Genomic DNA, 23,254 nt, shown 5'->3' on the forward strand with positions numbered 1-23,254 from the left:
AATTAATGATTATATGTGTGAATTTTTAAGTGTGGCTAAATAGTTCGATGGAAATAACTATAAGCAAAATTTGTATTTGTGTGAAGGCAAAAAGATCGCATAATTGGGATTTTTAGAAAAAAGATTCATTCCTTATCTCTATTATTATTATTATACAAGGTGTTACGGAAGATCGTAAAATTGGGATTTTGGAGGTTATGTTATATCTTTATTATTTATAATGCAAAGTGATTCGAAAGGTAGCGAAAAATTGGGATTTTAGACATTAGGTGTATATCCGTATAATTATTTTTATACAAGGTGATACGAAAGATAGTAAAATTTGAATTTTTGAAAAAAATTCACATTTTTATTATTATTATACAGGGTGATATGAAGATCTCAATAAAATTCGAATTTTAGAGGTTAGTTTTACTCCGTTATCATAATTATACAAGGTGATACGAGAGATCGCAAATAATTGGGATTCTAGAAGTTAGATTTATATCCGTATCCTTATTTTTATACAAGGTGATACAAAAGATCTCAAAAAGAATGAGATTTATATCGGTGATAATTATACAAGGTGATACTACTTTCCTATACTTAGTTTTCATAGAAAATATAAATTTTTGGTATTATGGTGATAAATAAAATCACGATTTACAAAAATATTGTTTTATTGTCGAATAAGTACATTTATAATTTAGCCTAAACAAATAGCGTTTAAAAATCAATACTGAAACTAAATTATTGTCATTTTCACGTTTTATATCGCTTCTAACTAAATTTCAATGAGTAGAGGAGCATTTTTGGCAGTGTAGTTTTTTTTATTTCTTGTAGATAACAAAAAATAGTAAAAAATCACGTTTAAGCAGTTTCTGAGTTGTCTATCAACGTCAAAAAGTATTTATTCGTACCTACGTTGCCGATTATCGTACCTTCAATTTCGGACATAACCTCAATTCTAATTATTTACAAATAAAAAAATTCTTATGAAAAGAAACATTATCTCTATAAGGCAGTTTGATTATTTTTAGCATTTTCACTTCCTCAACAGTTTTTCAAAAAAAAATATTGAAAGTTTAAAAAAAAAGTTTCTACGTCATCCGACTAATACGCATAACCTCCACCTGGTGCATACTTTTGTCTATTATCAGGAGGCAAATACTCTGTTCCAGGACCTCTAGGTGGACCTACAGGTGGCCTTATAGGAGTAGGAAAAGAGGGACCTGGAGGTTTACCACTCGGATACCCTGGTCCAGGTCCTGGTGATGGTGAAGGTCTGCTAGGCGAAGGGTAACTAGGTCCCGGTGAAGGGAACGAAGGCTTCGGGACACTAGGTCCTGGTGAAGGGAACGAAGGCTTTGGGTAACTAGGTCCCGGTGAAGGGAACGAAGGTTTTGGGTAACTAGGTCCCGGTGAAGGGAACGAAGGTTTTGGGTAACTAGGACCCGGTGAAGGATACGAAGGTTTCGGGTAATTAGGTGTTGGTGAAGGTCCTGGTGAAGGATAGGAAGGTTTTGGATAACTAGGACCCGGTGAAGGATACGAAGGCTTCGGGTAACTAGGTGTCGGTGAAGGTCCCGGTGAAGGATACGAAGGTTTCGGGTAACTAGGGCCCGGTGATGGTTTCGGGTAACTAGGTCCCGGTGATGGTTTCGGGTAACTTGGTGCCGGGTAAGACGGGTAGTTAGGTGTACCTTCGTATCGGATCTGAAAATTAAAAACGAAATTATCGTAATCTGTCATTTATTTTGCTGGAAATTTACTTTGGCATGAAATCCGGTAGCCCAATCGGCGGTGTACTTGACGACTTGTATCCTACCGTCTGGTAATTGCACTCTGTACTCTCCATTCGTTTGATCGCCATTATTTATAGCGTTATGAGAATAATCATTACCGAATCGCGGTTCTTTCACCTCGTAATTAAATTGAAACGGTTCTGCGGGCTTGTGTGGAAGAAGAAGATGATCGTTCTGTCAAAAAAATAATTGAATTATAATTAAATTCGTATATCTAACATAATGAACTCACTTCTCCATTGCCTGGTATTGGTTGTCCTGGTTTAAACGGCGGTGGTGATCCAGGTCTCGGAGGTGTTCCCGGGGTAGGAAAAGGTCTCGGTCCTGGTGTCGGAGGAGGTCCATAAGTCGGTCTGGGAGGTCCAGTTGGCTTAAAAGGAGGTGGTGTTCCGGGAGGTCTATACGGAGGCGATGTAGGTCTATACGGAGGCGATGTAGGTCTATAAGGAGGTTGAGTACCTGGTGGTCTAAATGGAGGTTGTGTAGGAGGTGGTCCATATGTTGGTTTCGGAGGTCTATACGATGTAGGTCTATAAGGAGGTTGAGTTACAGGTGGTCTGTAAGGTGGTTGCGTAGGCGGTTTAGGAGATGGCGTTGCTGGAGGTCTATAAGGAGGTGAGGTAGGTCTGTAGGGAGGTTGAGTCACTGTGGGTTTGAACGGTGATGGCGTAGGTCGGAGGGTTACTACTGGTGGACGTGTGGTAAATGGTATATTAGGAGTTGGATATTCGTAGCCTTGCTTCGGAGGTAGATAAGCGTTTTGACCTGGTGCTATGGCAGCAAAAGCTGCTGCAGTTAAGCAGCACAGTACTGCCGGAATCTGAAAAATTTAATATCCAATTAACAAATACTTTCGATTCGATCCTGAAAATTACAATTATAACAATTATATACCAAACAACGTTTTATAGATATCATATGTCTGCGAGTTATTTAATGATTTGTATCCTTATTCGACATCCTTGGCCATCATAACAATTTTTTTATATTATTTTGAAGAATTATTTTATTTCACCCGCAGGTTATTATTCTATATAATTTACCGATACACTAGGTTTATAAAAAAAGTAATGACTAATTATTCATTCAGTTAAAAATACGATTTGATTCTGAAAGTTAGAATCATATACCAAACGACGTTTTATTTGATTTATTTGATTATACATCGTATACTTATCGTTAACATTTTAACGATGATGAGTCATGATTTGATGATTAATTCCTATATTCAATATTATTTTCTGTTCTGTTATGACGTAGAAATAAGCTACAACAAACATTCATATAATCCGCTGATTTCTATCCAAATACATTCGATTCGATTCTGAAAATAGCAATCATATACCAAACAACGTTTTATAGATATCATCTGTCTGCGAGTTATTTAATGATTTGTATCCTTATTCGACGTCCTTGACAATCAACAAGTTTTTTATATTATATTGAACAATTATTTGATTTCACCCGCAGGTTATTATTCTATATAATTAACCGATATACGAGGTTTATAAGAAAAGTAACGACTAATTATTCATTCAGGTAAAAATACGATTTGATTCTGAAAATTACAATCGTATACCAAACAACGTTTCATTTGATTATACGTGTCATCTTTTAGCGAGTTATTTACGGGGGTTATCTGAAAAGAAATAAGACTTTCTGTTGTTTGTTTGAAGAATATGAAAAATCTACGATAATTCACAATAAAATACACTTTGTTGGAAAAATTTATTTATTATTATATTCGAGATATTATTTTTTGATGATCGCATGATGCTACTAAAAATTTTTTGTATATTTCAATCATTTCGTCTGAGAATAACATTCGCAGGGATCTTTATGGCCGACCTTGAACAGTATGATCGTATCAGCTACCAATAATAACGCTAGAAGGAAACACGTGACGCCTAACCACGCTCCCATATAATTTTCGACGATTCTACCATTTTTGTCGCATATTATTTCACATTTAACGTGCGTAAAATGGGCTATCAATGAAATGAGACCAAAAATTACGTTTAAGACTATACCGACTAAAAGAAAAATAATTTCGAGGCAATGGGGGGGCTCGTGAATAATCGAATAAACTAAAAATACTGTTATTATCAGCAGGTATCCTCCATAACCTAAAAAACAATTATAATATAAAGATATATTCGATTAAATTCAGGCTATGATAGAAGTTAAGATGTCCATCAATGGTTACCAAAAAAAACTGTAAAAAAATTCAGTTCTGTAACATATTAATACAATTTTTTATAGCAGGTTGAATTTGAATCACCCTCGTAGATATCTCACGTGGAAGTGACGTGAATTGCCTATCGATGTCTCATAAAAAAGACCCTATACTATATTTTTTGTATCACATTTGTAATTTGAGGTTATGAAATATATTCTATGGAACATATAATGGGAAAATAATATTATTTGACTTACAAATGACAAGGCCTTCGAATACCCATCTTCCGTAAAAATTAGTTGCTAATTGTAGAAATATTAGACCCAAAATTAATAATAATATTTCTATGAACCTCCATAAAGTTTTAGCTAAAGCCATTAAGTTTTTAATTCGTCCTGTATAAAAAAATAATTATAATTTGATTATCTATTTCGTTGAATATACTTACTGGAGAAAAGGGCTTTCTAAAAATAATTAATCATTTTGAAATGATGATAACACGAAATTTTTTAATTATCATTAAAAAAATTATTTATCGTTTGACATTTAATGACATTTACAAAATTTTTATCGAATAATAAAAAGCGTTGTGTCCAAATTCTGAACACTTCATTAATTTTTTTGAAAAAAAAAATATCAATATAAAATTCTGCATATTGTAATTATTGTGAACCAAACGACATTTAGTGTCGAATGGGTGTGGTTGTTTCATTATGTAGCATATCACGCTTAGCATCATAAAATTTTTAAACGTTTTAAATTGGCTATTAAAGATCAAATTGATCATTACGCGTTTTGGATTTTATTGATTTAAATCATTTCAATATTGCGAAATTTGTTTTTTATTAATAACGACCTCGATATTACAAAACAAGACTAGGGTTTAAAGTTTTTAAAAACGGTGAGAAATGATAAAAAAAATAGTAGGATGAAACTCATTGTGAAAAGGAGAAGAATATAATAAAATTTGATGTTGAGGGAAGTTATTTAAGGGTGAAAAACAGTTATATTTGCGATTCTTCCAGATAACCTCAAAATTTGTGTACAAATTCAAAGATCCTAGTTTTACGTTTCGTATTGTTATTTCTTAAAAAAATTTGTTTTTTGTTACGAAATTCCGTGGAAACTTTGTATTTGTACTTTGGAGTTAGAAAATATACCGGGTGGGCAACTATTCGCTCCGAGTGTGACTGCAGCGTCACAGTGAATATGACTACGGGAGGCTGTCAGCATGTTTTAAACAGAAAAATTTTGGAATAAAAGTATAATAAATAGTAATAAATTAGTCGTCAAGAATAAATGTGACAATTTAATACTTATCTTGAACAAGCCAAAAACACAAGTGAGTATAATGATAAAATATATAACAGAATGCAGTAAACATATATGAGGTTAAGTTGCTTTAAACTGTTTTTTCAATGGAATAAGTAAATATTTGCTTAATTAATTAATTTTTTCATTATTTTTAGTTGAACCAAAGACATGGATATTATTATAAAAACAGGATTTCAGTCTATCAGCCATGAAATAAACTTTCAACCAGAAACTATAACCAAGGGTAAAAATCTTGTTCTTGCTGGACATGTGAGAGAAGTTGAGGAACATCGATGAAATTTTGACAGTTTTTTAATAGTTTCTGATAATTTAGATACTTGTAACAAAGAAGATGAAAGTACATCTCAAAAATGAAGCTTCACTGGAAATGATCTTGCAAATATTTTAATATAGGTAATAATTTATTTTCTATGATGTATAATGGTGTAAAAGTCAATACAGTATTTTCCTTATTAGTTACTTGAAAAGCAATATTTGTTAAGTGAGTGAAAACTAAAAAGTGTTATTGTGTGTTACAATAATGTCTATTTGAAAGAATTTTATTATTCGTTAATAATTTGTTAGTTATAAACAAGTTTAAAAGAATATAACTGTTTATTACAATAAGTTTAATTATTAATTTTATTAAAAGCTCACAATAAATTTAAAATTTCTTACAAATTTTCGTTTGTATTATCACAAGTACTCAATGAACAATTTTCAATAAAATATTTTTCATCCCTCATTTTCAGGATCTTTTTTATCAGAAATAATTGGAGGCTGTAAATTTACCAAAACACAACAAATATGCAAAATATCATCATTGCAGTGGTACAAATGTTGTGGAATTTTATGCAATATATGATAAGTCCTTCACCGCTGCATAATTCTTTCAACGTGAATCCTAACCCTTGCAACTCTGTATGTCTGTTGAGTTTCTTCACTTGAAAATTCACTTTTCTTCTCTAGAAAAGGTGGCATAACCATTTGCACTTTCTTGCCACTTGCCCCAATCACTGTTCTAATTTCTGGAAAACCTTTGTCAGCCAAAACAATGTCACCATATTCCAATAAATCCATCAACCCTGACTATTGTAAGCTGAGAATCTAATTTCCGTCCTCCAACTACGTCAAATCTTAAGGATATAAAACCTCCAGGAGTAATGCCAATTAGAACTTTGTAGAAATATTGTTGGAATGTAGCTAGGACTCAACTCCTCATCTGATTTTTTACCTCCAATAAAATGGTCACTACAAATATAATCATATGGCTTGGGAACCCACGGTTATCCATCAACGCTAAAAATTATATTTTTTATTAATTTTATCACAGTATTAATTAAACTGTTTGCAAAATAAAATTTTTTCATTGTAATTCATTTTTCTTTTAATCATTACATTTTTATAATATTAAAATTTATTCATTTATAAATTTTAGTTTTACTTTTTTATAACAGAATTCCAGAAAAATGATTTACTTATACCAAACTTAACAATATTACAAAGATTAAAATACTCCGAATTATTATTTTTGATAACAATAAGGTTATGATACTACTTACTTAAACCTTTTAACTGCAGCTATCTACTGATTCCGTTGATTTATTTTGCATGTAGCGGTTGGAAATTTATAAAATTTGCACTTACTTTTTCTGCTAGTACTTTTACAATTCACTACACAACAACTCTGGTGACCCAATTTCGGTTATAATAACCTCCCGTAATGCTCAAAGTGACCACTGCGAACGCTTCAGTCGATTTAATTTCCCCTTCCCTTAACGAATAAACGACCATATTAGAATTACAACTTCGGGGGAAAAATTATAACAAAAGTGGTCTCGAGAAACACGTGGAAATAATTTTCCAAATTTTTAGTCCACAACTATAGGTTGTTTATATTTGGAAATATAAAATTGAGAAAGTAGAATTTTTAAGAAGTGACACTTTATGTACTATAATCGAATTTTTCAACAAATTCTGCGTATTTTTTATTATATAAGTTGTAGTCTATCTCTTTAAATAACATATGGGGGAAAGTGGGAAACTTATATGAATATATGTCTGTAAGTCCGGTTCTGCTTAGAGATATCAATATGCGGCTTTCGCTATTTAAATGTCAATTTAGTTCGATTTTAAAATACGTACTCAAAATTTTGTGCTTCTATTGAAATTTTTCGAGAGAGATTAAAATTTGTGAAATAATCCAGTCAATTTTTGATTCTATTATTTTTTGTTTTTATCTCGAAAACGGTGGCTCGTATGAAAAAAATTATAGATGTATTTTTTATAGATAATTTTAAGATCTACAATTTTTGTCTAGGGTATTTTTATGATAAAACTTACCGTTTGGCTGAAAATCGCGAAAAACTCATTTTTTTTAACCTTTAACCTCAAATAAAAAATTTTCCATACAGGGGAAATATGGAAAACTCTCAAATTCCATTTGTAATTATATTTTGAACGATTTTTCCAATTTTCACTTTTTTCTAAATATATGTAACTTCAATCTTAATTTTTGGTCTATTTTGACCGGACTAAAATAAAAAATGCTGTGATATAATCCGTTCCTGAAATATGACCGACGGTACATAATCTCAAACTTATTTCTTACGATTATAAATACGAATTTTATTTTATTACAAAATTATTATTTATTTCTTTTTCTTTTTTGTTCATTCTGGCCTACAAAATAGAAAGTGAACGGTCAGCGATATAGTAAAATAAGATTGTGTTGAGCATATCCTTCCGTCCATTGTGGCCTGAAACAACCTTAACCTATACATGACAAGCACGATTATTCCAAGCATCCGGTTATCGCATGCAATACTTAGATTGAACTTTATTGAAGTTTATATCGCAATAACCAGTGGATTCCTAGCGTGGGTTTAAAAATAAAAACGCTTCGGGGCTAATATAAAGTAAAACTTCAAAAAAACCTAGAGATTGAATGTATTTTGTAAAATTTGTTCACAAAAATGATTTATTTAATGTTTTCAGGATGAGAAAAAAATATATTGGTAACTGTTCTCTTACAACCCTCGTAAAATTCCAATATAAAATATCTATTATAACATGAATGTCTATAATTTGGTTAGTTTAAAAATGCAACGCCACTGCAGACTGCAAAATCCTTTGTTATTTCACAGATTTTATGTTTATAGTGCATATAGTTTTTTGTTTTAAAATCTTTTAGTAAGAAAATGCAAGTTAACTATATTGAATTCAAGAAATTCTTGTTTTACCCTGTATATCTTATAAACGTTTCCTTTATGGTAATGGACTAAATCCGTAAATTATCCAACCAGATAAAAATTAATGTTCAATAATTGCAACTTTACTATATTAAATTAAATATATTTTTGTTTTACCCTGTATATCTTATAAACGTCTTCTTCTTTATGCTAATATAATTAATACGTAAATTATCCACCCAGATAAAAATTCATGTTCATTAAATGCAGCTTTACTATATTAAATAAATATTTTTCTTTTACCCTGTATATATTATAAACACGTTCTTCTTTTTTGTGGTAATGGACTAAATACGTAAAATATCCTTCCTGGCAACAATCTTTATTATTTAGTTATTTTAACATTAGCACGCCACTGAAAAGGGCGGAATTTGTTATTTCCAGCTTGCACCGTATGTTTTGCTCATTAGAACTAATATCTTTATAGTGCATATAGTTTCCATGTCTTTTAGTAAAAAAATGCAACTTTACTATGTTAAATCAAATATATTTTTCTTTTACCCTGTATATTTTATAAACGCGTTCGTCTTTTTTATGATAACGAACTAAATGCGTAAAATATCCACCCTGGCAAAAATGTATAAACTGTTAATACGAATTTAAAGAAAAATGTGGTTATGTAATATCTAGGCGCCACCAGCGGTCAAAAGCCAGCAAGACAACATATTGACCGTATACTTGATCCTGAATATTGAGTTCGATTGGTGCAATACGAGGAAATTTCTTTAAATTTATGGAGAATTTTCGATAGTTGTATAATAAATTATACGTCGTGTCGTTGGTATTCGAATTATGCAATGAAATTAAAATTTTATTATAAATTTAAATTAACTAAAAATTAATAACAACGGGATTAATAACAAGTCTAAAACAGTTGAAATTTGATTAATTATTAAATCAAAATGAACTGTTTGTAACAGTTTACATCATATAAAAGGTATTAAGACAGATTGCCAAGTTTCTTACTTGTATACCATAGTTTTACATAGATTTTATTATAAAATTATACGAAATGTCAGACACAAAGTGTCCAATATGACTGACATAAGAATATTTTAACGCATGCGCAATTATATATATTATATATATATATATATATATATATATATATATATATATATATATATATATATATATATATATATATATATATATAAATATAAATTCTGACGTTTTCAGGTTGAGGTAGAAATCTTTTTTGACAAGCTTTATGAGACTAACAACGGTAGATTCATTAACAAGTTATTTCCGACAATAATACAAAAAGAAAATTTATGATTCCTGATGATTTATTACAAAAAAAAATATGAAATATTACAGCAATGTTTTGACATCATCGATCATAAATTTTTAACGATTACAACTTCTCTATTAACATACATTATTTAATTAAAAATTATTTACGAGTTTCCTTAAGTGAAAATGAAATAATATATACGACGTTATTTATCAAAAATTGTTTATTTTATAAATTAAGCATAAATAAATAAAATTCTATTGTGTAAATAAATAAATTTTTCATCACCCGGCAACACTGTCGATTACTAATCGACTATCGAACAATTGTTTTATATTATGATTAATAAGAATTTACGATGTTGTCAAACGTAAACATTTTTTTACTGAAATTTTCGTGATATTAACTTTTTATAGCTAATAAATATAGTGTATAGATGTATAGAATAAAATTAAACTATCCATAACTCGAAATGCTAAACTTTTGATACATGCCGACAACACCGCTTTTCCACTCGGTTGATGGCACAGCTGAACAGACATGTACAGCGTTGCCATATTTACCCGATATATCGTTACTTGATTCTCAAGATTTGAAACAATTTTTTATTGAAAATATCATATTTAATACTTCATGAAATGAAAATTAAATTAATCTAAATTTTAACTGATATAAACTAAAGTTATAGGGAGATTCTGATTTTTATTGTTATTATGTTCAGAGAGATACGAAAAATCTGGCAATATTGCGGATGTCTGCTGTTAACAATGTACAATATCGATCAAAAGTTTCTCGATTTCATTAATTAAAATTCAAATTATTATACATATATTGTTAAGAAAAGATCGAAACAATTTTTTGTACTTGACTGTATACGAGGGCATGTTTATATTTTGTGAGTGCGACCGTATAAAATTTATTTGTTAAACTATAAAATGGGTAAAAATTTTTGACCGGTAGTGTACGTCTGGCATTGTTTTATTTTGTTTACGAGGAAAACAGTAGTTGCATAATATTGAATAATGCAAAATGTGCATGACATTAAATTGAAGGCCTGTTTCAATTATTTAATCAACGCATGGTATCTTCGAGGATATTATGCTAAATAGATATTTTAGTTTAATGTATGAATATAAAAAAAATATAGTTATTCACTTACAATGTTGACAAATATAATCATTAAGGGAATTAAACGGAATGTATTATTATAATCAACCTATAAATTTTATGATCGAAAAATTACACACTTCATTTTCTTTTTAAACAACCCTCGTACATACTTCTCATGCACCGAAATAAAATACAAATATTCTACAATTAAGTCGAATTGAATTATTAGGTATTTTAATTTCTTTTTTGAATTACCAAAGTTCATTGAACTATTAGTATATTTTAAATGGCAATTATTTGGAATCGAAGCTGTAATTTTTTAAACGTACTTATAGCCATTTTATATCCAATATTATTCAATCAAACCCATATTCGATTAGGTATTAAAGTAAAAATAATCATTTCCGAAGCTTTCTATTCGTCTAAAGGTGATAATATGATGTTGAAACTTATGATTGTTGTAGTTCAATGTACATTTAATTGCTTAAAACAACTAGAAGTAAATAAAATTTAGATAACGAACATAAACGATGTAGAAATAACCCGCCAATATTTGACATGACATTTCGTGTACCCCACTATACACCAACGCATCTAGTAGGTCCGGTAATCGATTCGAAAATAATCGAGAATGTAGTTACAGTGGTTTCACATGAATTATATCAAGCTACGATTGAAAAATGATAGTCGATTAATCTTTTTATACAGGACACACATTTATATTCGCTTGTTTATACGGAAACAAAACCTATCCACCTTATTCTTCTTTTTTTACATCGTGTCTTAACATAGACAAATACAGAGCATAGAGTGAAACTTCAAAACTTCACTTTGGCCTCATTTTGTATTATTTTTTAACTGTTACACAAGAATTTATTTCCCATTGATATTTGAGTAAGTTTGAAACCTTGTATTTTTAATACCGTGACCCCAGCAACGTCTTGATTTTTTTCAGGATATATCTAGCATTAATCAACACCTTTCCACAGTTTCATCTTCAAACTGCAATTATTTTGGCATGGAAGATTTTTTAAACAAGCATATGTCTTCGATTAATATATGGGCAAGTTTGAAGCATCGTATTTTCAATATCGTGGTCCCAAGCAACGTCTTGATTTTTTTTCAGCATATATCTAACCTAAATCAACCCTTTTCCGGAATTTTAGCTCCAAATTTCAATTATTTTGGCCTGGATGATTTTTTAAACAAGGTTATGTTTACCATTATTATTTGTGTACGTTTGAAGCCTTGTATTTTTAATACCGTGACTCCAAGCAACGTCTTGATTTTTTTCAGCATATATCTAACCTTAACCAACACCTTTCCAGAATTTCAGCTCCATATTTCAATTATTTTGGGCTAGATAAATCTTTGAACAAAACAATTTAAACGTAAAAAATTATAAAAAAAATCTCATTTCGTAATTGGCAGTCAACGTGTTAAAATGTACCATTTGAAGCGATACCCTGTTGAAATTAACATCAGAGTGAATTAGAAGAATGTAGTTTTTTTCCGATAGAGTTAAAGGTACGGCTGAATAATGAATGTAAGCGGATTCAATGTAAAAACAATTCAAACCATATACAGCCACAGATTAATGCGAAGCCCATTTTTATGGGTCACGTCTCCGTCATGAATTACGGCTCAGTCCTCGTGGTATTCTAGTACCACAACAAAGTACTAACGGATTGTTATATAATTACAATAATTTTACTAAAAAAAGAATGGTTTTGATTGAAGTTTAGTTGAAGATAATAAAAAAATACAAATTCTAATTTACGTGAAAAATTAATCAAAAAATATCAGAAATATTTATAGTAAAACCTCACGAAATGCCATAGGAAATTTGAGGTTATCACCATGACAAACATTATTTATTACCATGTGAAGTTTTTACTGTCAAATCAAATTTTGAACAGAAATTTTCATTTTCTTAAAACTGAATACTCCTAGGGGGGAAAACGTGCGTTTTAGGGGAAAAAAATTGTTTTTATGACTGAATCAGTACGTCAAGATGTTTGACAATGACATTTATGACATTTCCTGCTACCTAACCTCGAAATATTACTAACAGTAGAGAGGATTAAGACAAAAAATGTATCGTTTTTTTTTTCAGATGACCCTCGTATTAAAAATAAGATATTACATTGATTTTTAATGATTTCGTGAATATATTTTTTTAACGATTTCATTGAGGGTCGTATAAAACCTAATTAAAAACTATTATTTCAACGAAAACGTCGAACAATAACGAAAAAAAAATGGTTTTGATTGAAGATTGTTAAAAAATAAAAATTCTAATTTACATGAAAAATTAATCAAAAACTTTAAGAAATATTTATAGTAAAACTTCACGAAATGCCAAAGGAAATTTGAGGTTATAACAATGACAAACACTATTCCTTACCATGTGAAGTTTTTACTGTCAAATCACATTTTGAACAGAAATTTTCATTTCCTTAAAACTGAATACTCCTAGAGGTGAAAACGTGCGTTTTAGGGGAAAGAAATTAGTTTTTATGACTGGATTAGTACGTCAACATGTTTGACAATGACATTTATGACATTTACTGCTACCTAACCTCGAAATATTACTAACAGGAGAGAGGATTAAGACAAAAAATGTATCGTTTTTTTTTCAGATGACCCTCGTATTAAAAATGAAATATTACATTGGTTTTTAATAATTTCGAGAATATATTTTTTTAACGATTTCATTGAGGGTCGTATAAAACCTAATTAAAAACTATTATTTCAACAAAAACGTCGAACAATAACGAAAAAAAAAAAAAATTCCATTCGATCTTCTCTTGTAACATTGACATTCCGAAATCAACCTAATTTTTCTTTTGTTAGTCATGTTGCGTAATGGTATTTGAATATTTTGATGTGAGAATGCGAGTTGATGTTGAGGCGGTTTAGCATTGACAGAAATTGTTAATTTTATTTAAACAAATCCTCCCGCACATTTTAAAAGAATGTTCGACCTTAAAGATATTTCTACATACAGAAAATGCATTTCCTTTGTTAACGATTCACAAATTTAACTTTTTGTTTGTTTCCGCGACTTTTTTGTTTGATAATATTGACTTTTCATCAAATCTAACCTCAACATTTTTAAAACAACTCGAGTTACTTCATTTTAAATGTTTATATTAACCGAACCGTCTTTCTTTGGTCATATTGAGTCTATAAATCGATTCTACCGAGCTAAAATTCAGTAGAAATCCAAGGTAAACCAAAAAAAACTGAACACCAACTACAACTGGAGCAAGTTTTCTGGTGGAATGATCATCTTTCCAGGTTAAGAAATGAAACACGACGAGGAAATCAGAAAAGCAAATTCGTGTCGTCAAAAATCGATTGTTGTGCCAGAAAACATCGATGCTGTACGTAAACTGATATTGCAACATCATCATGTGACATACCTTGAGATTGAAACATACTTTGGCTTCAATCTAGTGGTTCGAAAAGATCCAGGATCCAAAAGAACCAGGAAACTAAACAACAATCAACTGTATGGGCCAAATCCAACGAAATTTCTTCGCTTACCAAGCAATTCGAACCAAATGGTCGAAGAGCAACGTAGAACGGTCAATTCTGAATGGAACATCACCATTTTAGAGTCAGAAGTGCATGGAAACCAGTCGCAGAAGACGCCACGACACTGCGAGCTCTCACACATCATTTCAAACAGTTAAAACATCGAATTGATGGATCATCTGCCGTGTTTGGCACCCAATGGTTCCTTCTTATATATAAACTGCGAGGTCAACGGTTTTCTACACCTAAAGAAGTGTTCAAATCACATGATTTTGAGATATCTATCTAATGTTTTCGCGTCATAGTTTGTTCAAACAATCTAGACATTAAAAAAAGCTCCTACGAAGGTAGTGTGGGACATGTGGAATCGCTTAACTAAGACATTGAATCCCGTCAATAAATCTTAACTAACCCATTATGTAAATTAATATATTGTTAACAGATCTTAATGAATTTGATGAGGAATGTATCTCATGTCATCGATTTCCCATTCAATTTTCAAAACTATAAATTCTTAGTGTACTTTGAAAATAAATTTACTTGACGTGGAATTCCCGTACGTAAACAAATTATCTATTTATATTGCTGAAGAAAGCTTAGAAATATTTTAATTTATCGAATATACTAAATACTTAAAACTGATAATAATTTTCAATAATACAAAACTTCCTGACATTTATTTACTGATAATACTTAACGAAGACGCGTTTGAAATTCTTAATTATATTAGTCATATAAACAAGCGGATTAACAAGTTAAATAACCATAAAATCTACTTCTTGTGGGTATCCATCACTTAATTATATAAGATCTTGCAGAAAAATCCGAAAAACTACTTGTAGATCAGAAGAAACAATTTTTGGAATAGGAAAGGCGATGAAGAAGAGGTCCGAGCAGATAAGAATTCCAAAAACTGCTACTGGGATCAGCTAACCCACCAATGGGTCCAGAACCCATCCTTGGTGTAGCCAAAAGCAATGAAGTAGACTCCTGGTATGAGATTTATAGACACCAAACAACTGCTCCAGCTAATTAGACTCCATGGACAACACGGATGATCCGGAGTGCTGCTGGTGCATGGAGAAGACAAAACTGCAGACCACGTCATCTATTAGTGCACAAACCCCATAATCTGCTTAACGTCATCAAATGATTCAAGCCAAAGCTCCTGATTGGATCCTTAAAAGACATCGATCTCTGGAACTATCTGAATGACTATTTACTCACTACGAACTATCAACCAGATGAGTGCCCTCTTCAAGAGTCTAACATGTTTTATGGAATTAAGTCCTGGATCTTGAACGAAGATTAAAAAAGACGTTTTTCATAGATAGACACCACAAAAAGTGCTGTTTACAGATACTTAGATGATATTCTATGACTTTCGAATTGTATTAAACAAATTCGCTTCGATTTTCTTTGATTAAACACCATCTAGAACCACCAGGAAACATCGATGGTGTACGTAAAGATCTTCATGGAGATTGAGGCATATTAAGACATTAGTTTCACTTGGGGTTAGAAGCTTGCGAAATATGTGTGTATACTAATAATTTCAAGTGGTATGTTCATTTTTTAAGCTACTAATCTCTTAATTTTCTTAGCAATTAAAGATTGTCTTGAGATAGATACAGATTTTATTATTAGAAAGTTGGGTAATACCAAGATAAAAATTCATAGTTGTTAATGAGAAATCAGTGATTTATCTCGTCGTAGTCTTAGTTTTTGAAGGTAATCATTGTTGAAGATGGACAATAACGTTCAAAATGACTTGCTAGTATGAATCATCTCTATTAAGAAAAGTTGACGAATTTGATAGTATCTGGAAATTGCACCAGAGTAGTAGCAATCCAAAAACTGGTTCCCATTTAATCTTAAATTGAAAACATCGACTTCAAATCAGAGGAGATTGAGTTTTTGAGCTGATTACTTTCTTTTCTTCAGAAAATTTTGATGTTAAAAAACTTAACTTTGAAATCAATAGTTTAATCGATTATATCTCGTTTAATTTTCAAGCTATGTGAGTTTAAAAAAAAGCGAAATGTTCAGTAAAATAAAAGCTAAATTTTAGTTACAAAAAATTTTTTCGTTGATCCAATAGTTTTTGAGATATTTTGGTAAAATAACGTTTTTTTTAAATCGATAAAAAAATTTCAAATTGAAAAAATTTTTCAAAATACACGTGTTCTAAACTATTCAAACTTTTGGAACGTATTGTTAGGGCTTAAACAAAGATAATTTTACAAGAGCTACGATTAATTTCAATTTTAACTCACATGGTGTCAAATTTACCGACATTTTTTTTTTTTCAAATTCGAGTTACTTAACTTATTTTCGTCATAACTCGCTTAATTTTCATGCTAGACGTTTTTATAAAAGCTCATTTTATAGGCCTGAAAAAGTACTTTAAAAATGTTTATTACAATTTCTTATGAAAAATTGATAGTTTTTCCGTTATTTGAGTTCAAACCTCTGCATGAATTTACGAAAAAGAAAAAATTGTTTTTTCAAATTCGAGTTACTTAACTTATTTTCGTCATAACTCGCTCAATTTTCATGCTAGACGTTTTTATAAAAACTCATTTTAAAGATCTGAAAAAGTACTTTAAAAATGTTTATTACAATTTTTTATGAAGAATTGTTGGTTTTTCCGTTATTTGAGCTCAAACCTCTGCATGAATTTACGAAAAAGAAAAAATTGTTTTTTCAAATTCGAGTTACTTAATTTATTTTCGTCATAACTCGCTCAATTTTCATGCTAGACGTTTTTATAAAAACTCATTTTAAAGATCTGAAAAAGTACTTTAAAAATGTTTATTACAATTTTTTATGAAGAATTGTTGGTTTTTCCGTTATTTGAGCTCAAACCTCTGCATGAATTTACGAAAAAGAAAAAATTGTTTTTTCAAATTCGAGTTACTTAATTTATTTTCGTCATAACTCGCTTAATTTTCATGCTAGACGTTTTTATAAAAGTTCATTTTAAAGGTCTGAAAAAGTACTTAAAAAATGTTTATCACAATTTTTTATGAAGAATGTTTGGTTTTTTCGTTATTTGCGCTCAAACCTCTGCATGAATTTACGAAAAAGAAAAAATTGTTTTTTCAAATTCGAGTTACTTAATTTATTTTCGTCATAACTCGCTCAATTTTCATGCTAGACGTTTTTATAAAAGCTCATTTTAAAGGTCTGAAAAAGTACTTAAAAAATGTTTATTACAATTTTTTATGAAGAATTGTTGGTTTTTCCGTTATTTGAGCTCAAACCTCTGCATGAATTTACGAAAAAGAAAAAATTGTTTTTTCAAATTCGAGTTACTTAATTTATTTTCGTCATAACTCGCTCAATTTTCATGCTAGACGTTTTTATAAAAGCTCATTTTAAAGGTCTGAAAAAGTACTTAAAAAATGTTTATTACAATTTTTTATGAAGAATTGTTGGTTTTTCCGTTATTTGAGCTCAAACCTCTGCATGAATTTACGAAAAAGAAAAAATTGTTTTTTCAAATTCGAGTTACTTAACTTATTTTCGTCATAACTCGCTTAATTTTCATGCTAGACGTTTTTATAAAAGCTCATTTTAAAGGTCTGAAAAAGTACTTAAAAAATGTTTATTACAATTTTTTATGAAGAATTGTTCGTTTTTCCGTTATTTGAGCTCAAACCTCTGCATGAATTTACGAAAAAGAAAAAATTGTTTTTTCAAATTCGAGTTACTTAATTTATTTTCGTCATAACTCGCTCAATTTTCATGCTAGACGTTTTTATAAAAACTCATTTTAAAGGTCTGAAAAGGTACTTAAAAAATGTTTATTACAATTTTTTATGAAGAATTGTTCGTTTTTTCGTTATTTGAGCTCAAACCTCTGCATGAATTTACGAAAAAGAAAAAATTGTTTTATCAAATTCGAGTTACTTAACTTATTTTCGTCATAACTCGCTTAATTTTCATGCTAGACGTTTTTATAAAAACTCATTCAAAGGTCTGAAAAAGTACTTTAAAAATGTTTATCATAATTTTTTATGAAGAATGTTTGGTTTTTCCGTTATTTGAGTTCAAACCTCTGCATAAATTTACGAAAAAGAAAAAATTGGCTTTCAGTGAATATTATTTAAAAAAAATTAATTTAAACTAATTTCATTGTTTTTTTATAAGCTTCAATTTTGATAAGAATAATTTTTTCCAGAAAATGCATAATTTTCGAATATTTCGTAAAAAAATATTGAAAAACGTATATTTTTTTCAATTTTCAATCACGAATAACTCAGAAATTATCGAGTTAAATAAAAAACCTCATTCTACATTTTCTTCATAAAATTCAATTCTCTATCGATTCCCTATGTTATGTTGAAATTTTAAATTTCCATCCCCCAGTAAAGGTGGCATTCACCCCTGGGGTAGAAGCATACATTGACATCAAATCAGGTTTGTTATTTACATCATTTTTGTGTTTCTATCAAAATTTCAAACAAATCCATGAAGGTCTTTAAAATTGCGAGGTAATTTGCTTGATTCCCTGTACTATATTGAAAAGGTGTCTTCGGGGTTGGGGCTTGGTCTGGGGAGGCAATGAAAACCTATTTATTAAGGAAAGGGAGTATTTCCATATAATTACGCATTTTCCGTGCACGCCACTGATCAACAAAAAGATATTGAATGAAATTTAGAAATGAAAGTGTTTATAAGGCAATCCGATGTTTTCTTCTAACAATATATTTTTCTAATTTATCGTTTGGGTTCCCACAAGTCGAGATTTTCAAATAACTCATTAGTGAGGTCGATTTTACATTCGATTGCGACACCATAAAAATGTATCTAATACTGACAAATTGCAGAGAAAGTTTCGAGACTGAAAAATTCGTCTAATGGATTTTATTCTCGTTTTTAATGACAACAATAACAAAAAAAAAACAATGTATGAAATTGATTATAAGTAGTTATAGTCTGTCCTTTTATTCACACGAAAACCCCGACACTGTTTTTCGCTTTCTTAATTGAAAATTGTCGATTTTTTCACTATTTTGAAGGTTCAAACTATATCAAGTTTAAGTATCTGTCAAAAAAAGAACTATTATAAAGAAAGTTTATGTTTTTTTATTACCCTCGTATATATTCACACTTTTAGCGGTTACTACATTGTTGTCGTGTCTAAAAAATTATCTTGAAACCTAATTAACTGTTGCAAATAACAAAAACTATCGGCCGTGAACTATATTTCTCAAATACTATGTTTTTATTTACTTAAGATAGTGGGAACTTAAAGAAATTAGTTTTTTTCTTAACACAAAGTTAATTAGTGAGTAGTTTCAGATAAAAATCACTTATTACTACAAGAACTAATATAAAAAAAAACCTACAGGGTGTGTCTAAAAAGTCGTTTAAAATAAATAAAATAAAAATTACAAATCAATTATCTTTATCGGCAATTTTACAAAAAAAGTTGATGAAAACTGTTAGAAAATATCTCTTTTAGGCTATCACGTGATTTTGAATAACCAACGCATCTTCAGAACCATTTAGAAACCATTTACGTTATAGTACATCACAACTGATGATACTGTTTCAAAATTCCTCGTAGAATACGGTTTAACCCAAAGGTTTTACTTAAATTATACTTGAGGAAGTGAGGAAGACGCTGAACGCTTGGAAACCGAATGAAACTGGTACCATCAGGCCTCTACGTGGATGGATCAAGTCCACCAGGTCTCTACGTGGATGAATCAAATCCACAAGGTCTCTACGTGGATAGATCGAATCCACCAGGCCTCCATTTTACGTTCTAATTATAAAATTTGTTGCAGACCATCGCTAAAACTTTTGTACCAATCATGATCATTGTTTCTGGCGATGTGTTCCGATCCAAATACTTTCACTAACATTCCATGCGTCTTAGTGGCCATTTTGTTGTAATGGTATCAAAACTTGATGTTTCTCGATTACTATTTCTCACAATCCCAACGTTCGATTGCTCGTAGCGGGTTTTCCTTTGATTGCCACGAGGCTTTTTGCTAGGTGAAGCTTCGTAATACGTCTCTGGATAGTTTCGTAAATTATCTTTCGTAAATGATGAAAAATACTCAATAGAAACTAATAAAAAGTAAAAATGAGTCAATGAATGTCGTTTAACGATTTATATTGTAAAAAAAACGTGTATACATACGAGGTGTCTCGAAAGGAAGTTCACATTTCGATTGCTTATTCTGTGATTGAAGCTATTCGAAGAGGTAGAGGGAATTTCGTTTTATTGACATCTTAAAAAAGGTTTCTGCACTCATTTTTACTGTAGAAGTACTCGAAGATTCATTGTTCGGAATTGGTGTCTTCTTCAGATGTAGAAAAACGTTTTGTTGGGTACCAAACAAGGGCTGAACCATCAAAATCACTATACCAATCAGAATTTACCGTTCTATGATACAGAACAACACGTTCTGAGTACTTCACTATTAAAATGTCAAATTTTCTGATGGCGACGTCATATTTGACATATCCTCGTATGAAAAATACGTTTAGAAGTGAAACTTTTGATAAAATTTCATCTATGAAGTAAATAAGAACCGTTTTGAAAAAGAACCTTCCAGAAATACTTCTAGTTAGGTTTTTATTAGTTGGGATAGGTAGATAGAAGTTTTTTTTATCAAACCCCGTATATAAATGATGTTGAATCACCTGATTTGATTTTAAACATGATGATGAACACCTCTGCATTATATATAATGGATATGTGGGACTAACGTGTTATTTATTTTGACCATATTATCGTTAGGTTTCCATAAAAAATTCAATTTAAGGATATAAATAATTGTTAATTTTAATAGGATAGACAACTTCTTTTTTATAAAAAAATATTTTTTTACAAGGTCATTTGGATTAAAATTTAAATTTTAAATAAGTCAATAAGTAGAGAAATTTCTTGGTAGACATTGCCTCGTTATTAAGTTATCAAAACGGCCACCTAGTTTTCCCGATCTAACTGTTTCTATGAAAAGTTTATACATATACCTCAAAGACTTGTAGAAGAATGGAAAAAAATTGAAAACAGAAAAGTTAGTATAAATAGTGCTTTATTTTTTGTAAATTTATGGATTCACCTTGTATACTAATTATCGAGCGTACGAAAAACAAAAATTTTCCTACCTTTATACTCATTTTCCGGCCTTAAAGATTATCCACACAAAGTCCGCAGAACATTAAAAAGAAAAATCACTTTCGAATTGAAATATATCCTTAGACCGGCACTGAAACTTTTATTGAAAAGGATGCTGCAAATTTGAATACTTTTATACTGGTGTCTTCAGTGGGAGGATGGGGAAGAGAAGGGAGACGCATTTTCTTCTTTGCAACATAATATATAATAGTGGATCAAGAATATTTGAAACAAAAGATGTGGTATTTCAATAGAAGAAATGAAAGGTGAATTACTAAGAAAAAATAACCAAAATAACAATAAAAAATCATCGTAGATTGTTCATTAACCTCTACAAAGTCTGTTGATAATTTTTTGGGACTCAAAACGAACGTTTTGCAGGTTATTATGAAAAAAAGGTAACGCTGAATATTAAAAATTGACAAATATCTATAATTAGACAGAGAATTGAAAAACTATAATTTTTAAGATTATTTATCAAAAAAATTATAAGGAAATCTTCAGGAATTATTAATTTACCTTTCATGATACTTTTAAAACATTCATTGAAAACATTCTACGAGATATCCATATGGTTACTATTTGTTATTATAAGAAAGGTAATACTAAATATTAAAAATGTCTAACTAGGCTAAAAGCTTTACAGATAATAAAAAGAAATTATAATGATTATATTTCAAAAAAATGATAATTGAATCATCAAAAATTATCAATTCACCTTTCCTAATAATTTTCCAAACATTCATGGTAAAAATTTTACGATTAATTGATTGATGATTATGTTACTATGTGTTATATAAAAAAAGGTAACGCTAAATGTTGAAACTACTATTATTTCGAACAAAAAGCGGTATAACTTTAAAAAAAACTTAAATTAAATAAAAGGCCCTTTGGAAGTATTGAACTACGGCAAAATAATCAAAATATCAAAGAATGATCAAAAATTACCTTTCCAAAGTTTATAGATGATTTTTAATACATTCGGGATAAACGATTAGCAAGAAATAATTATGTTACTAAGTGATATGTTAAAAAAGGTAACGTCAAATGTTAAATCTTCGAATAAGTATAATAAATAGCTGTACAAAAGGTAACGCCAAATGTTGAGACTATAAATATATACAACTAAAAAATGTAGACTTTCAAAAAAAAAGTAAGGGTTAATTTTGAAGATTACAGTTCAATAAAATTATAATGAAATCATCAAAAATTATTAATTCAACGTTATCTGATACTTTCAAAACATTCATGGCAAAAAATTTACGATTGTTTGATTGATGATTATGTTACTATGCGTTATATAAAAAAAGGTAACGGTAAATGTTAAAATTACAAATATTCAGAACAAAAAGCGGTTTAAATTAAATTAAAAGACCCTTTTAAAGTATTGAAATACGAAAATAATGAAAATATTATCATAGAATGATCAAAAATTATTAATTTATTTTTCCAAAGTTTATAGATGATTTTTAATACAATCGGGACAAACGATTAGAATGAAATAATTATGATACTAAGTGATATGTAAAAAAAGGTAACGTTGAATATTAAAACTTCGACTACTTTGAGATTCGGAAAAAAAAGATTTTGCAAGATATAATTATGTTATTACGTATTAAATGAAAAAAAAAGGTATAGTTAATTCTTAAAACTAGTAATATTCATTACAAGCTGTACAACTTTGGAATTTAT

The 23,254-nt window shown here is 29.8% G+C and overlaps 2 protein-coding genes and 1 long non-coding RNA gene across 3 annotated transcripts; 1 reads left to right on the forward strand and 2 right to left on the reverse strand.

The window, feature by feature from the left end:
* Nucleotides 1-641: 641 nt before the first annotated feature.
* Nucleotides 642-21,737, reverse strand: LOC130904133 (uncharacterized). The gene is made up of 4 exons (XM_057816721.1): nt 21,553-21,737; nt 2,017-2,604; nt 1,752-1,958; nt 642-1,695 (listed from the first exon to the last, which is right to left on the reverse strand). The coding sequence occupies exons 1-4, from the start codon at nt 21,562-21,564 to the stop codon at nt 1,093-1,095; spliced, it is 1,410 nt and encodes a 469-aa protein (XP_057672704.1). The 5' UTR covers nt 21,565-21,737; the 3' UTR covers nt 642-1,092.
* Nucleotides 3,499-4,532, reverse strand: LOC130904134 (uncharacterized). The gene is made up of 3 exons (XM_057816722.1): nt 4,412-4,532; nt 4,221-4,358; nt 3,499-3,910 (listed from the first exon to the last, which is right to left on the reverse strand). The coding sequence occupies exons 2-3, from the start codon at nt 4,339-4,341 to the stop codon at nt 3,588-3,590; spliced, it is 444 nt and encodes a 147-aa protein (XP_057672705.1). The 5' UTR covers nt 4,342-4,358; nt 4,412-4,532; the 3' UTR covers nt 3,499-3,587.
* Nucleotides 4,674-5,958, forward strand: LOC130904135 (uncharacterized). The gene is made up of 2 exons (XR_009060815.1): nt 4,674-5,305; nt 5,433-5,958. It is a non-coding gene; the product is annotated as an uncharacterized LOC130904135 (long non-coding RNA).
* Nucleotides 21,738-23,254: the final 1,517 nt, after the last annotated feature.

This window comes from Diorhabda carinulata, chromosome 2 (genome assembly GCF_026250575.1).
Source record: "Diorhabda carinulata isolate Delta chromosome 2, icDioCari1.1, whole genome shotgun sequence".
Lineage (NCBI taxonomy): Eukaryota > Metazoa > Arthropoda > Insecta > Coleoptera > Chrysomelidae > Diorhabda > Diorhabda carinulata.

Coding starts and splice junctions, on each gene's coding strand:
- LOC130904134 (XM_057816722.1), bottom strand. CDS start 4,341: ATGGCTTTAGCTAAAACTTTATGGAGGTTCATAGAAATATTATTATTA. Junction 3,911..4,220: donor ATTCGAAGGCCTTGTCATTT/GTAAGTCAAATA, acceptor ATTGTTTTTTAG/GTTATGGAGGATACCTGCTG.
- LOC130904133 (XM_057816721.1), bottom strand. Junction 1,959..2,016: donor CAATACCAGGCAATGGAGAA/GTGAGTTCATTA, acceptor TTTTTTTGACAG/AACGATCATCTTCTTCTTCC. Junction 1,696..1,751: donor CTACCGGATTTCATGCCAAA/GTAAATTTCCAG, acceptor TTTAATTTTCAG/ATCCGATACGAAGGTACACC.